Source organism: Rhinopithecus bieti, unplaced genomic scaffold (assembly GCF_001698545.2).
Source record: "Rhinopithecus bieti isolate Rb0 unplaced genomic scaffold, ASM169854v2 scaffold_18418, whole genome shotgun sequence".
NCBI classification, from domain to species: Eukaryota; Metazoa; Chordata; class Mammalia; order Primates; family Cercopithecidae; genus Rhinopithecus; species Rhinopithecus bieti.
The window spans coordinates 432839-447355 of record NW_016809431.1 but is presented as its reverse complement, the minus strand read 5'-3'; the positions used below and the strand labels follow the sequence as shown (position 1 = coordinate 447355).

Below are 14517 nucleotides of genomic sequence, written 5' to 3'. Positions count from 1 at the left end.
AACCAGGATGGTCTCGATCTCCTGACCTCGTGATCCGCCCGTCTCGGCCTCCCAAAGTGCTGGGATTACAGGCTTGAGCCACCGCGCCCGGCCCCAGTTCTGAAGTTTTAAGCAGTGATAAACTAACATGGGATCTAGCTGAATGAAGGAACATCAAAGCTAACCCTCTTATTCACTTAATATTTATTAAGGGTGAAAAGAAATGGAAGGAAGGCTAAATAAGAGCACTATTACTAAGTTAGTTGATATTAGTTACTTAACACAGATCATGTTCCTTAATTCTCACAACAACCTAGAGATAGGTACAATTATCCTAGATGAGAAAACTAAAGCATGGCAAGGTTACATCATGAGCCCAAGGTTACATTTCCAGGACATGACAAAGGGGGCACTTAAATCCAGGTGTGTCAGACTCTAAAACTTCATGGTGTACTTCTGGATCCATTGTTTCATCCAATGAACATTTACTGAGTCTGTACTATATGCCCATGTGGTTCTAAGGTCTGGGTACACATGCTTTGTCCTGCCTCAGAGCTTAAAATCTAATTAGGGAGGACCATTAAATATATGTGATGACTGTTATGAACTGGGGAGTGCAGGGGGTAGAGGAAGATTTTGGCAGAAGGAACCGACTGTAGGTGGGAGGGACTGAAGGGGAAGGCCGACCATGCCTCCCAAGGGATCTCTAGTGGCAGCTGGGGCTTGAGAAGAAGAGTTACCCAGGTGTGTGTGTGTGTGTGTGTGTGTGTGTGTGTGTGTGTGTGTATGGGTGTATGTGTAATGGAGGAGAAGGTGGGGAGGAAGAAAGAGAGAACATTACAGAGCAGAAGAAAGAGCCATGGCAATATCCTGAGATATGCTGATGATAAACTAGAAATGTAGTGCACTAGACTGAAGAGTGATCAAAGGAGAGAGATGTGAAGTGAGTGATGGCACAGGAGAGAGTGGCAGGCCCCAGACCAGGCAGCATCATGTAGATCTTGTTATGGGTTTTGGATTTTATCCTAAGATTCTTAAAGCAGGACAAGGACATGATGTGATTTATTTATAAGACCATCCCTTTGAATCCTGTGCAGACTGTATTTGAGAAAGGTATGAGAAGAGGCAGGCAAATCAGATAGGAGGTTGGGGCAGTGGTCCAGGGGAGAGAACTGGATGGATTCAAGGGATGTTTGGGAGCATGAGGTATGACTTGAGGAAGGAGTTGCAATGACATATATATATATCACACATCACACACACTGACTTTCTCTTCCCAGTCATGCTGGAAAAGCAATGAGCCTTAGGAAATCTGTTCCATGAAGGAACACAGAGGGTAAGGAAGAAATGCTTGAAGAAAAAAGAGCACTGGAAAGGGAGTCTGAACAACTGAATCAGCCCTAATAATGTCTTTCTGCTGGGAAGCTGTGTGACCTTAGCAGTCATTTCACCTCTCTGGTCTTTAGCATTCTCATCTTTAAAATGAGAGGAGGACTAGATGCCTCCTAAGAGGCATGTTGTACATCTAAGAGGCATGTTATACATAACTGTCCTCTTGTACATCTAGATGCCTCTTAGGAGGCATCTAGTCCTCTTGTACATCTAACCTTCTATGATTCAAAAGTCAGCTTTCGATTATGTCTGTGTGGTTTTTCTCTAGTGGACTGATGATAAATGTTTCAATCTCATGTTACCATCCTCTTTATTTTGTAAGTGGTGAGTGACCTCCCCAGAAGGTATGGATTTCCTGAATGCAAACAAATGTCAGTATTAACTTAAGTGAGAAGCAATGTAAAAACAAACAAACAAAATGAACTATTAACACAGTGGAACATTTTTATAATGCCAATCTACATAGTGGGACTTATGTTACTATCAGGATATTTTAATAAATTTGAATGAAATTTCAGGAAGCAATATTGTTTTCTTTGAAGTATATCTAGGCTGGGTACAGTGGCTCACACCTGTAATCCCAGCACTTTGGCAGGCCAAAGTGGGAAGATCGCCTGAGGACAAGAGTTTGAGACCAGCCTGGGCAACACAGCAAGATCCCACATTTACAAAAACAATTTAAAAATTAGCCAGGTGTGGTGGCATGCACCTGTGTCCCAGCTACTCAGGAGGTTGAGGTGGGAGGATTGCTTAAGCCCAGGAGTTGGAGGCTACAGTGAGCCATGATCATGCCATTACACTCCAGCCTGGGTGACAGTGAGACCTTGTCTCAAAAAAAAAAAAAAAAAAAAAAAAAAAAAAAAAAAAATGAAGTATATCTAAATTCTAGGCAATTGCAAGCCATGTTAAAACAGAATTCTGTGTCAATTGTGTTTGAATTTACCCAGCACAGCTTCCTTCATAAGCAAGGTTTTAATACTTATCAGGTAGTAAAAGCTCATTAATACTGTAGTAATTGTAGTTTATGATAATTCAACTAGCGATGAGTCAAAAACATATCTAGTTTTATTCTCTAAGGAAAATATATTAATGAACTAATTTTATTAAAATACTTTAAAACTGAAAGAAAATATGACATTAATAAGGGCAAATTTTAAAAAAATTGTACTGCCCATTAATTCATTAAAATAAATTTATTTCATTTTGTTTCATTTTGTTTTGGTTACACTTACCAAGTCCTTGGCATTTAGAGACACTTCATCCCACCAGGGGAGATAAAGTAATATTCACAATTCAGAATTCTTCTGAACATGAACTGATCACCTCTTTCATCATAGAATGGTTCAAATCCACAAAGTCTAGAGGAACAAAATACAGAGAATAAAATGTCTTTAAAAGCTCAAGTATATTTCATCAAATTTCTGTAGGAATTCAAGACTGTTCTTTTTCACAGCTTCCTGCTATGGAAGCAAGTCTACTTAGCACAAGTATGCAATTGCCTTATTACAATTCACTATTGATAGTGTAAACACATAATCAAGTCCTCAGGAAGTAGGAATTAATATAAAACCAACTTAGGATTTCGACAAAAAGCTGTAATAATTATAATTATTGTCTAATAATAATAATTGTTACAATTCTTATTACACAGAAGAACAAGAATAATAATAGCTAACATTATAGACATTATGCTAAAGCCTTTCCATGGATTTTTTGACAGGTATTGAGAAGACAGACAGGCAGACAGAGATTGAATAGACTTCCAATTTAATATGAAAGGGAAGAGCTGGGATTTTGAAAGTAAAGAAATTAAAAAGTGGAAAGAAGAAATTTTCACTTATTTTTATTCTGCCCTATTCTATGAAATCCTCCATAGAAATGAATAAAGCTTTATGATATTTCCATTCCATTCCAGTTTGGATTTCAGAGTGAACAAAGATAGGAGCTGAAACTATTGTCAGGGAATGATCTTAAAAGATGTTTAATATTAATATAGCCACCAGATGCAGCCAAAGAGATGAGCAGCCTCAATTTACCTTATTCTTTGTATCATTTTCTACTATGGAGTCAGTTTAAAAATGAATGGGAAAAATGGGATAAAAGGGACAGAGAACTATCTTGGGCATCTTAACAAGGGAGAAAGGAAAAGCGAGTTGTTTGGGACCACCAAGCGTCCACTGTTTATAGATGAGTGGAAGTTCTAAAATCAATAGGGACCAAGAGGGAACTGCTTAAAAAAGCCCATGTCAGGGCATGTGTTGCATTTGGAAAAAAATGAGGATGGGAGGGAGGATGAATAAAAGACATTTTCCCAAAGGCTTCCATCAAGCTGACCAGGTTGGTACACACCATGAATTTTTTTTTTTATTATACTTTATGTTCTAGGGTACATGTGCACAACATGCAGGTTTGTTACATATAGCATGAAAAATTAAAGTGCATCCTAATACAATGAGTTTTTAGAACGAAGCAGTTTCGTATGTCCTTTTGCTCAGAGAACGTCCCACTGAGAGAATTTTGTCTCTTCCAGATATTCTGGAGCCAGCGAGAAAAATGCAAGGCCTGACAGTGCAGAGGCCTGGGCCAATGCATTCCCCCTTTCCCTACTGAACAGTCTGCACAGAGAATCTCATTCCCGACCTGCCTGTGGAAGAGCAGCCTAAGGTGAGACGGGACACATGTCCTCACCTTGACAATGGGAGAGTCTGGCCTTGCCTGCCCTGCTATGCCCTGCTCTCCACAACACTAGAAACCTTTGGCCTGTTGCAGTTAGTCATGGAGAATGAGCCAGCTTTCCAGACTTAAGTGTAGGAGTTTCCTTATATTTCCCCTTCTGAAAATCTAGAGACAAAAATGATCACTCAAGAGTTATAGTGTTCACATGCCTTTTCTCTCATTTCAGTCCTGTCAGTGACTTTGTACTTTGTTGACAGAGGTAAAAGGTGTCAACTTCAAGCCTTAGGGCAGAACTGTAGTGTTGAAAGCTAAAGGAGAGAGTTTGAATCTCTGATGCTATCTGATTTCTGATCGGATCATAAGACCCAGTCCTGCAGTTTTTGCCTGTAGGGGCAGAAGGTTTAGGTATAAAAGGTAAAGATACAAGAATTCCTGGGAGAAAAAATAGGATGGCCTTCATTTTCAGCCTAATGGCATTCTTAGAAATAGCAAGGCCATATCAATAGCCTGGTGGTGACAAGCTAGAACTCTTAAGAAGGAAAGAGTGGGTCAGGCGCGGTGGGTCACACCTGTAATCCTAGCACTTTGGGAGGCTGAGGCAGGTGGATCACAAGGTCAGAAGTTTGAGACCAGGCTGGCCAGCATGGTGAAACCCCATCTCTATTAAAAATACAAAAAATTAGCCGGGCATGGTGGCACGCGCCTGTAATCCCAGGTACTCGGGGGGCTGAGGCAGGAGAATCGCTTGAACCCAAGGCGGAGGTTGCAGTGAGTGGAGATTGTGCCACTGCACTCTAGCCTGGGCGACAGAGCAAGACTTCATCTCAAAACAAAACAAACACACACACACACACACACACACACACACACAAAGAAGCAAAGAGTGAAGTTAAAATGCAGCAGTAGCCACAAGAAGAGGGACAAAAGAGGTAACAGAGTTCTTTACACTGTCTATTCATGGCTTTATTTAAAAAAAAAGCCCCAGAATTTATGTACATACAGACAAGTATCGGTAAAACAAATGCCTCAACATTTGGAAGACAGAAGAAAGAATCTGACTGAAGCTCATAATGTAGCTTCATTGTAAGATTTTCTTTCCCAGGAAGCATTAACCAAATTGATCTTTAGTTCTAATTCTTCATTTGGTTACTTTCCATACTCTACTCTGTCTGTCTCCAAGCCACTCTGGTGAAATGAGTGAGATGTTAGAGGTCATAGTCTCAGGTGCTCAGCAGGCCACTAAGTGTACATTAAACCAATCCAATAAAGGAAATACAGAGATCCAGTGGCACAACCCACTAGAGAAAATGTGCCAGTCAACCTTGCCAGTGGACTTCACCAATTATTAACGAACTATAGAGTAAACAAAACGTCCTCAGGCTTAGAGTCTGACATAAGTTAGCCAAAAACTAAAGAATATTAGTTGTAAGCAGCACTGTTATTTTCATTTTGAAGGCTACCACTCTTACTTTCAACTAAACCTATTAATTAATTACCTTACGCTTATAAAGATAAAAGAAATATATAAAATAGTTTGTATAATTTGGTAATGGACTAGGGGATAGGACAGAATTTTAGAACTATTTTCAGGGTTACAATAAAATATTTCTCAAGTAATTATATTCTTCCCTTCATTTTCCCATGTCAGTGATATCATTAAGTTTTATGCATTCCACATTCCAATTTTTCGGGGTAAATGTAACTTAATTTCCTAATTCCATCTCTCCAACTTCTTTCATATCATTAATACTTAATGCCTCCCAGTACATTTCAACAATGTAACAATTGTTGGTATATTGGTACATAAATTGGGTATATTTCTACTTTAGGGGCAAACCTACGTTTTGGGGACAAAAACAGGATTCTTTACCTCTCCAAATTCCTCTTACACTTTTTTTTTTTTTGTTTTTGAGTCGGAGTTTCATTCTGTTGCCCAGGCTGGAGTGCAGTGGTGCAATCTCGGCTCACTGCAACCTCCACCTCCTGGGTTCACGCCATTCTCTTGCCTCAGCCTCCCGAGTAGCTGGGACTACAGGCGCCCACCACCATATCCTGCTAATTTTTTATATTTTTAGTAGAGACGGGGTTTCACCATGTTAGCCAGGATGGTCTCGATCTCCTGACCTTGTGATCCACCCATCTTGGCTTCCCGAAGTGCTGGGATTACAGGTGTGAACCACTGCGCCCTGCCCTTCTCAAGCTTTTCTAAAGACACAAGGAATTAAGCACACAAAATATCTTTTTGTATTACATATTAGTGGGTGGCTATTTTATCAGTTGCTTGTTAAACCTTTTTGTCTTGGCTATCAACCATTGTATATCAGGTGAACTTAGATTTTGCTAACGTGCTTGTGGGCCCTACCACAGTTAGCCCATTCCTAGTCCATATCACCAGGACATTGAATTTTTTAAAGATTACTATTAAGTTAAAAACAACTTTAATTAAAAGCTTTCTGCTGTGGACTGAATTGTATTCCCCCCTCCACCCCCAAAATCCATATGTTGATGCCCCACCTCCCAATGTGATAGTATTTGGAGATGGAGCCCTTGGGAGGCAATCAGGTTTAGATGAGGTCATGAGAGTGGGGTCTTCCTCATGGGATTAATCCCCTCATAAGAAGAGACTCCACAGAGCTTTCTCTCTCTTTCTCCCCACCATGTGAGGACACCGTGAGAGGGTGGCCATCTGCAAGCCAGGAGAGGGTCCTCAGCAGAAGCTGACTATGCTGACCCTCTGGTCTTGGACTTCCAGCCCCCAAACTGTGAGAAAATAGCTTTCTGTTATTTAAGCCACCCACTCTATATATTTTGTTATGTCAGCCCAGGTAGACTAATATACCTATTTTCAAACCCTTCAAAATTTCTCTGAATTTGAAAATTATGCATTCCAACAACTAACTTTGTAGTACTCTCTAAATGGCAACTAAGTCTCCTTGTTTTGAACTAAACTCTTGAAAGCATCGATATCTTATTTTTTAGTTGTTCTACAGTATTCTTCCTTCTCAGACGCTCTTCTATTTGGTTGATTTTTTTTCATCACCACCTGCAGTTCCAAGATGTCCTTAGGAAATTTCATGAAACTCCTTATTTCTTATTAGACAGGAGCTCAGGAATGGAGTTGGGGATACCAGAGATTAAAATATTTCACTCATTTTTTTTTTCTCCCAAGAAATTTGTGTAGGGTGTTAAATTTAAGACCCTTGAAAACCTAACAGAAATAAGAAACAAAATTGATAGTTAAAATGCATTTAAAATATTTTAAAAATATTCCTGATAAAAAATATACCAGTTTGGAATTGCTTAAGAAATGAAATTGTCAAGGCCGGGGGCGGTGGCTCAAGCCTATAATCCCAGCACTTTGGGAGGCCGAGACGGGTGGATCACGAGGTCAGGAGATTGAGACCATCCTGGCTAACACGGTGAAACCCCGTCTCTACTAAAAAATACAAAAAACTAGCCGAGCGAGGTGGCGGGCGCCTGTAGTCCCAGCTACTAGGGAGGCTGAGGCAGGAGAATGGTGTGAACCTGGGAGGCGGAGCTTGCAGTGAGCTGAGATCCGGCCACTGCACTCCAGCCTGGGTGACAGAGCGAGACTCCATCTCAAAAAAAAAATAAAAAAAGAAATTAAATAGTCATTTGCCCTTTTAAAAGGACTAAGTCTAATAATTTTGTATGAGATGCAAAAAAGTAAAATAAGAGCAAGTTTACACAGGTGGTCTTGGGCTCATATTCTTTACTATTGTCAAGTAATAAATTGTTCCCTAAATCTGCTGTACATTACATAGTGGATATAGACATAGGAAAGCCCTGGACAAGAATTCTGGTCTCAAGAAAATTACAAAATAAAAGGCAATGTTCATTTTCAGGAAATTCTAACTGCATTTAATATGTAACAGAAAATCACAAAAGGCAAAAGTAATCTTTACGGTTTTATGAGAATTAGAGGTACCTAGAAAACATCACAGAAAGGTAAACAGTTTCCATTAATATTGCTTTTCTTCACTTACAAGATGTAGGTGATTATTCCTACAGACCACATGTCCACCTCAGGTCCATAGGCACAACCTCTAAGAATTTCAGGTGCTGCAGAAAAAGTGAAAATTGTGTTAAATTAGAGCTTAGTCAACATTTATATTTTAATATGAAGCAATGGGAAAGAAATAAATTCATCAAAAAAGTTTCTGAACAGTTTTATAATCAATCTTCTCTCCCCAAACCATAGTATGAAGCTATAAATACTTATGTCTATTTTAGTAAGAGAGATTATAGTCTATCTGTGTTTGGGATGCATAAAATAACACTATTAACTTTAATATTCTATGTCAGAATATAATGATACTGCTCAAATCAAGTAGATAGAGCTATATCTCTGCTACAATAGATGCAGTACTTCAAAGGGAGCTTTGTACATAGAAAAGAAAGAAAGTTAAGCATAACAGAGGAGAAAAAAGTCACAATTATGCTGCCTTGAGATCTAGACCTGCTGGGAGCAGGGTGTGTCAGTGAGTGTGTGGGTCTGACAGTGTGCAGGGTGGAAACCAGCGCAGACGGTGAGGAGGGTTGACAAGTATCTAGTCTGGACGGTTGCAGCAGGAGCTAGGAGGTACCCTGGCACATGTCCTGGCATTGAGAGATGCATGTAGGTCTCCAGAGAGCAGCTGATCCTAATCAGCTTGAGGTCATGAACTGAGAAAGGGGAACTTATCTGTGCACAGTGAGGCGGCTTGTATTAGTTCTGCCTGCTGTTGTGAAAAAGGAAGGCTTTCTCAGCCATAAAATAGTCCTGGTGTGGAGAATAGCAGTATCTTTTATATTTTTATCACCTTAGATTTGTGAAAATGGGTAATTAACTGGATCCAGGCACTTTCCCTGAATACTAACGGTGTTATTTGTTTGCCTATTTAACAACAGAAGAAAAGGGGAAGTGAAAGCCCCACCATCTATGGAGAAATAGAGCTCAGGCCTATTATCTGGAGTGGCCTTTCTTGATTTTGAACACAAGTGCTGTAGGTGCCAGCAGCGTTCTCGAAGAAGGAGCTTCTTGATTAATGCTGATGGCCGTTTGAGGAAGGCCTTAGGGATGAGCACACCACAACATTCTCTGGGATGGGGGTTGAAATGCAAGTAAACAGGATTCTCTGTCCATGCTGACTGGAAATGTCACACTCAGTGTTACCTATCAAGATGAGCTCTGGGGCCGGGTGCAGTGGCTCACACCTGTAATTCTAGCCCTTTGGGAGGCCGAGGCAGGTGGATCACCTGAGGTCAAGAGTTTGAGTCCAGCCTGGCCAACATGGTGAAACCCTGTCTCTACTAAAAATACAAAAAAATTAGCCAGGCATGGTGGTAGGTGCCTGTAATCCCAGCTACTCGGAAGGCTGAGGAAGGAGAACAGCTTGAACCCAGGAGGAAGAGGTTGCAGTGAGCAGAAATGGCACCACTGCACTCCAACCTAGGCAACAGAACAAGACTCTATCTTAAAGAAAGAAAAAAGAAAGAAAGGAAAAAAGTGAGCTCTGGAAGGCGGCTATCCTCATGGGACTCTGGATTTACCATACAGGAAGGAATACTGTGGGTGTTCCACTGACCTCTTCCCATACTATCCCTTAACTCTCATCATGTTCCAATTAGAGGTTTCTTTTCCCTGTAGAAGCTGGGTTACATAAAACATGAGGCCTCTTCAAAAAGTTCATGGAAAATGCATATTATAAAAAATTATGCATGAATCTCACAATTTTTTGTACCAAAATAAACTTGTACTAACTTGTCATAACATGTCCAAACAGGATCTAGTTTGAGACACTAAAAAGGCGAAGACTTCAGTTTGAAAAGAGCCTCTATCTGAGCAACACGAATTCTGCTAAAACTGAAGTAAGAACAAACATCAAATTTATGGTAAAGCTTGGGTGGAAGAAGGGCGAAATCATTGAGGCTTTATAAAAAGTTTGTGAGGACAATGTTCTAAAGAAATTAACAGTACACAAGTGAATAACTCATTTTAAGAAGGGATAAGACCATGTTGAAGATGAAGCCCATAGTGGCAGATCATTCACATCAATTTTTGAGAAAAAAAATTAATCTTGCTCATGGCCTAATTGAAGAGGACTGGCAACAGCAGAAGCAATAGCCAACACCACAGACATCTCAGTGAGTTCAGCTTACACAATTCTGACTGAAAAATTAAAAGTTGAGCAAAGTTCCCACTCGATGGGTGACAACACTGTTGTACCCAGATCAGATGCAGACAAAAATAGAGCTTTCAATGGAAATTTTAAACAAGTGGGATTGAAATCCTGAACTGATTCTTCAAAGAATTATAACAGGAGATAAAACATGGCTTTACCAGTATAATCCTGAAGACAAGGCACAATCAAAGCAATGGCTACCAAGAGGTGGAAGTGGTCCATTTAAGCAAAAGCAGACTGGTAAAGAGCAAGGGTCATGGCAATGGTTTTTTTGGATGCTCAAGGCATTTTGTCTGTTGACTTTCTGGAGGGCCAAAGAAAAATAACATGCGTTTCATATGAGACTGTTTTGAGAGAGTTAGCCAAAGCTGTAGCAACAAAATTCCCAGGAAACATTCACCAGAGAATCTTTTCCACCACAAAATGCTCATGCTCATTTGTCTTATCAAACAAGGACAATTTGGTGAGACTTTCAATAGAAAATAATGAGGCCTCTACCTTACAGTAGTAACTTGGTTCCTTCTGACTTCTTTTTGTTTCCTTATCTTAAAATCTCTATAAGGAACACTTATTGTTTTTTCAGTTAATAATGTAAAAAGACTGCATTGACATGGTTAAATTCCCAGGATCCTCAGTTCTCTAGGGATAGACTAAATGGCTGGTGTTATCACTTACAAAAGTGTCTTGACTTTGATGCAGTTTATGTTGAGAAATAACGTTTATATTTTTTCATCACTTTTCACCATTTTCTGACAAACTTTTGAAGTGCCCCTACATGAGATAAAGAGCCTGTACGGTGAAAGGAGGGTGTGCATTCCAGCACGCTACACAGCAATTCAGCAAGATGCATCCTTTAAGGAACTGTATCTGCAGCCAAAAAGCTTTATTTAATCTACAGGTGAATTATTCCTAGAAAATTTTTCTTTTAAGGTTTAATTAACAAAATTAAGAAACGCATGGCTGATGCCAACTATCATCGTTCACTCTGTCAGGTTAGCTTTCATTCTCTGGGGCAACCTGTACCCCACAGAAAGTGTCTTTGAGCCCAACAGCCCTGACAGTGAACTTTCACTTGTAAAGGGGAACTCAGATTATGCTGCCATTGCAGGAGGGCTGCTATTGCCTATTTTTGTCTCTGGGAGCTGTTCCAGTCAAGGAGCCGAATGCACACATATTGAGCATGCATATTCAACATGTGTTAGTCCTTCTCCATGCAGGTCTTCACATCAGTGAATCTTATCCTGTCTGAAATGCTATCAAGCCCCACATTGACATTTAAACATAAATATAGAAATATGTTGGGAGAGTCTTCTACATTTTCTGGATCTTGGTTTTTTACCTCTAAACTGTAAATGAATCCAAATAGCTGATTTCCAAGTTAACTTTGAGTTTTAACCTGCTACCCATTATATTATTAGTAAAGGATATGTTACTGATCATTTAACAAGAAGAGAGAACAAGAACAAGCATTCTAACCTGTAGACCTGTTCCTTTTCTCATTTCTTCTGCTACAACAGCTACTGTGCATGCTGCCCTGTAGGGACTCATCCTGTTGGCTCTAGTGAAATCAACCCTACCACCCTGGGCAGAACAGAGACACATAGTGGCAAGGGTCAGATGTTTTCTCTAGGCATTGCTAATAGCTCCCAGCCAAAGAACTCTAAGGAAAATGAATAGTGTGCCACAAACTGCTTTTTGGATCCACTCTACAGGGACTTTCATACCTGACATGGCAAGTTCTGACCTATCTGTCACAGCACTGGGTGCAACCTTACTCTCCAAAGGCAATTTATTTCTTTGTAACGCATTATACTGCAATGTGAGTAAACTTGCCAAGTTAAAAGTTAAAAATCCCACAGTGAAGTTAACAGACAAAAGGAATAAAAAGTGTTTATGCCATCCATAATAAATTTATCTTAAAATAATTGTTTTAAAATAACTTATTTTGAAAATCATAAAAAATTGGGGTGAAACACAGTCAAAACACCTAGACACAATTAGATATCATTTTCAATAACTTTCAAATATATATATATATAATTTTTTTTTGAGACAGAGTTTCACTGTTATTGCCCAGACAAGAGCCCAATGGCATGATCTCAGCTCACTGCAACCTGCAACTTCCGCCTCCCAGATTCAAGCGCTTCTCATGCCTCAGCCTCCTGAGTAGCTGGGATTACAGGTGCCTGCCACCATGCCCAGCTAATTTTTTGTGGTTGTTGTTGAGACGGAGTCTCGCTTTGTCACCTAGGCTGGAGTACAGTAGCATGATCTTGGCTCTCTGCAACCTCTGCCTCCAGGGTTCAAGCGATTCTCCTGCCTCTGCCTCCTGAGTAGCTGGGATTATAGGCGCGTGCCACCATGCCCAGCTAATGTTCGTATTTTTAATAGAGATGGGGTTTCACCATGTTGTTCAGGCTGGGCTCAAACTCCTGACCTTGTGATCTGCCCGCCTCAGCCTCCTAAAGTGCTGGGATTACAGGTGTGAGCCACCATACCCAGCCTAATATTTTAAATTACTAGTTAATATGGCATTGACTTTGTTCAGAACCAGTAGAACACACTCTAGTAATCTAGATAGGCCCTTACCAAGAGCCAGAAGATTTTTTATAATAAAGTTCAGGCTCTAGCACCCCAGCTTCAAGTCTCCTAAGTAGCAAATGTCCTTGCAGATAATTCTACTAATCTGTGATCTCCTTAGGGTGAGAAAGTTGGCTACTTTCAATTTAGTTCAAGAAAAAACATCAATTAATATATCTTTTAATGGTATAAGCACTCTGGCTGTCCTTCATATCTTTTCTCACCTCATTATCAAACCAAACAAAATAGAAGAAGAAAATCGTTTTAAGGTATAAAACAGTTTTTGTGATATTTTATTTTATTCCAGTAGTTCTGGGAGAAAAGGAGGTGTTTGGTTACATGGAAAATTTCTTTAGTGGGGAATTCTGAGATTTTGGTGCACCCATCACTTGAGCATTGTACACTGTACACAGTGTGTAGTCTTTTATCCCTCATCCCCCTCTCATCCTTTCCCCTGAGTCCCCAAAGTCCATTTGTATCATATGTATGCCTTTGCATCCAAATAGCTTATCTCCCACTTATGAGGGAGAACATTTGATGTTTTGTTTTCCATTCCTGAGTGACTTCACTTAGAATAATGGTCTCCAGTTTCATCCAAGTTGCTGCAAATGTCATTATTTCACTCCTTTTTATGGCTGAATAGTATTCCATGGTGTGTGTGTGTGTGTGTGTGTGTGTGTGTGTATCACATTTTCTTTACCAACTCATTGATTGACAAGCATTTGCGTAAGTTTCTTTTTCACATGACTTGTTTTCCTCTGAGTAGATATTCAGTAGTGGGATTGCTGGATCAAATAGTAGTTCTACTTTTAGTTCTTTAAGGAATCTCCACACTGTTTTTCATAGTGGTTGTACTAGTTTACATTCCCACCAACAGCATAGAAGTGTTCCCTTTTTACCACATGCACACCAACATGTATTATTTTTTGATTTTTTGATTATGGCCATTCTTGCATGAGTAAGGTGGCATTGCATTGTGGTGTTGACTTGCAATTCCCTGATCATTAGTGATGTTGGGCATTTTTTTCATATGTTTGTTAGCCATTTGTATATCTTCTTTTGAGAATTGTCCATTCATGTCCTTAGCCCATTTTCTCTTGCTAATTTGTATGAGTTCCTTGTAGATTCTGGATATTAGTCTTTTGTCAGATGTATAGATTGTGAAGGTTTTCTCCCACTCTGTGGATTGTCTGTTTACTCTGCTGATTGTTTCTTTTGCTGTGCAGAAGCTTTTAGTTTAATTAAGTCCCATCTATTTATCTTTGTCTTTGTTGCATTTGTTTTTGGGTTCTTGGTCATGAAGTCTTTGCCTAAGCCAATTTATGGGAGGGTGTTTTTCTGATTTATCTTCTATAATTTTTATGGTGTTAGGTCTTAGATTTAAGTTCTTGTTCCATCTTGAGTTGATTTTTGTATGAGGTGAGGGATGAGGATCCAGTTTCATTCTTATACATGTGGCTTGCCAATTATCCCATCACCATTTGTCGAATAGGGTATCCTTTCCCCACTTTGTTTTTGTTTGCTTTGTCAAAGATCAGTGGTTGTAAGCATTTGAGTTTATTTCTGGTTCTCTATTCTGTTGCATCGAGCTATGTGCCTATTTTTATACCACTACCATGTTGTTTTGGTGACTATGGCCTTATAGTATAAAGTCAGGTAATGTGATGCCTCCAGATTTGTTCTTTTTGCTTAGTCTTGCTTTGGC

The 14517-nt window shown here is 39.7% G+C and overlaps 1 protein-coding gene across 1 annotated transcript in view; it reads right to left on the bottom strand.

The window, feature by feature from the left end:
- CAMK4 (calcium/calmodulin dependent protein kinase IV) overlaps positions 1 to 14517 on the bottom strand; it is a 265821-nt gene that overhangs the window by 4550 nt on the left and 246754 nt on the right. Inside the window, 3 exon segments of the mRNA XM_017889292.1 lie at positions 2604 to 2644; positions 2647 to 2729; positions 8055 to 8130. Coding sequence (XP_017744781.1) covers positions 2604 to 2644; positions 2647 to 2729; positions 8055 to 8130 — 200 coding nt within the window.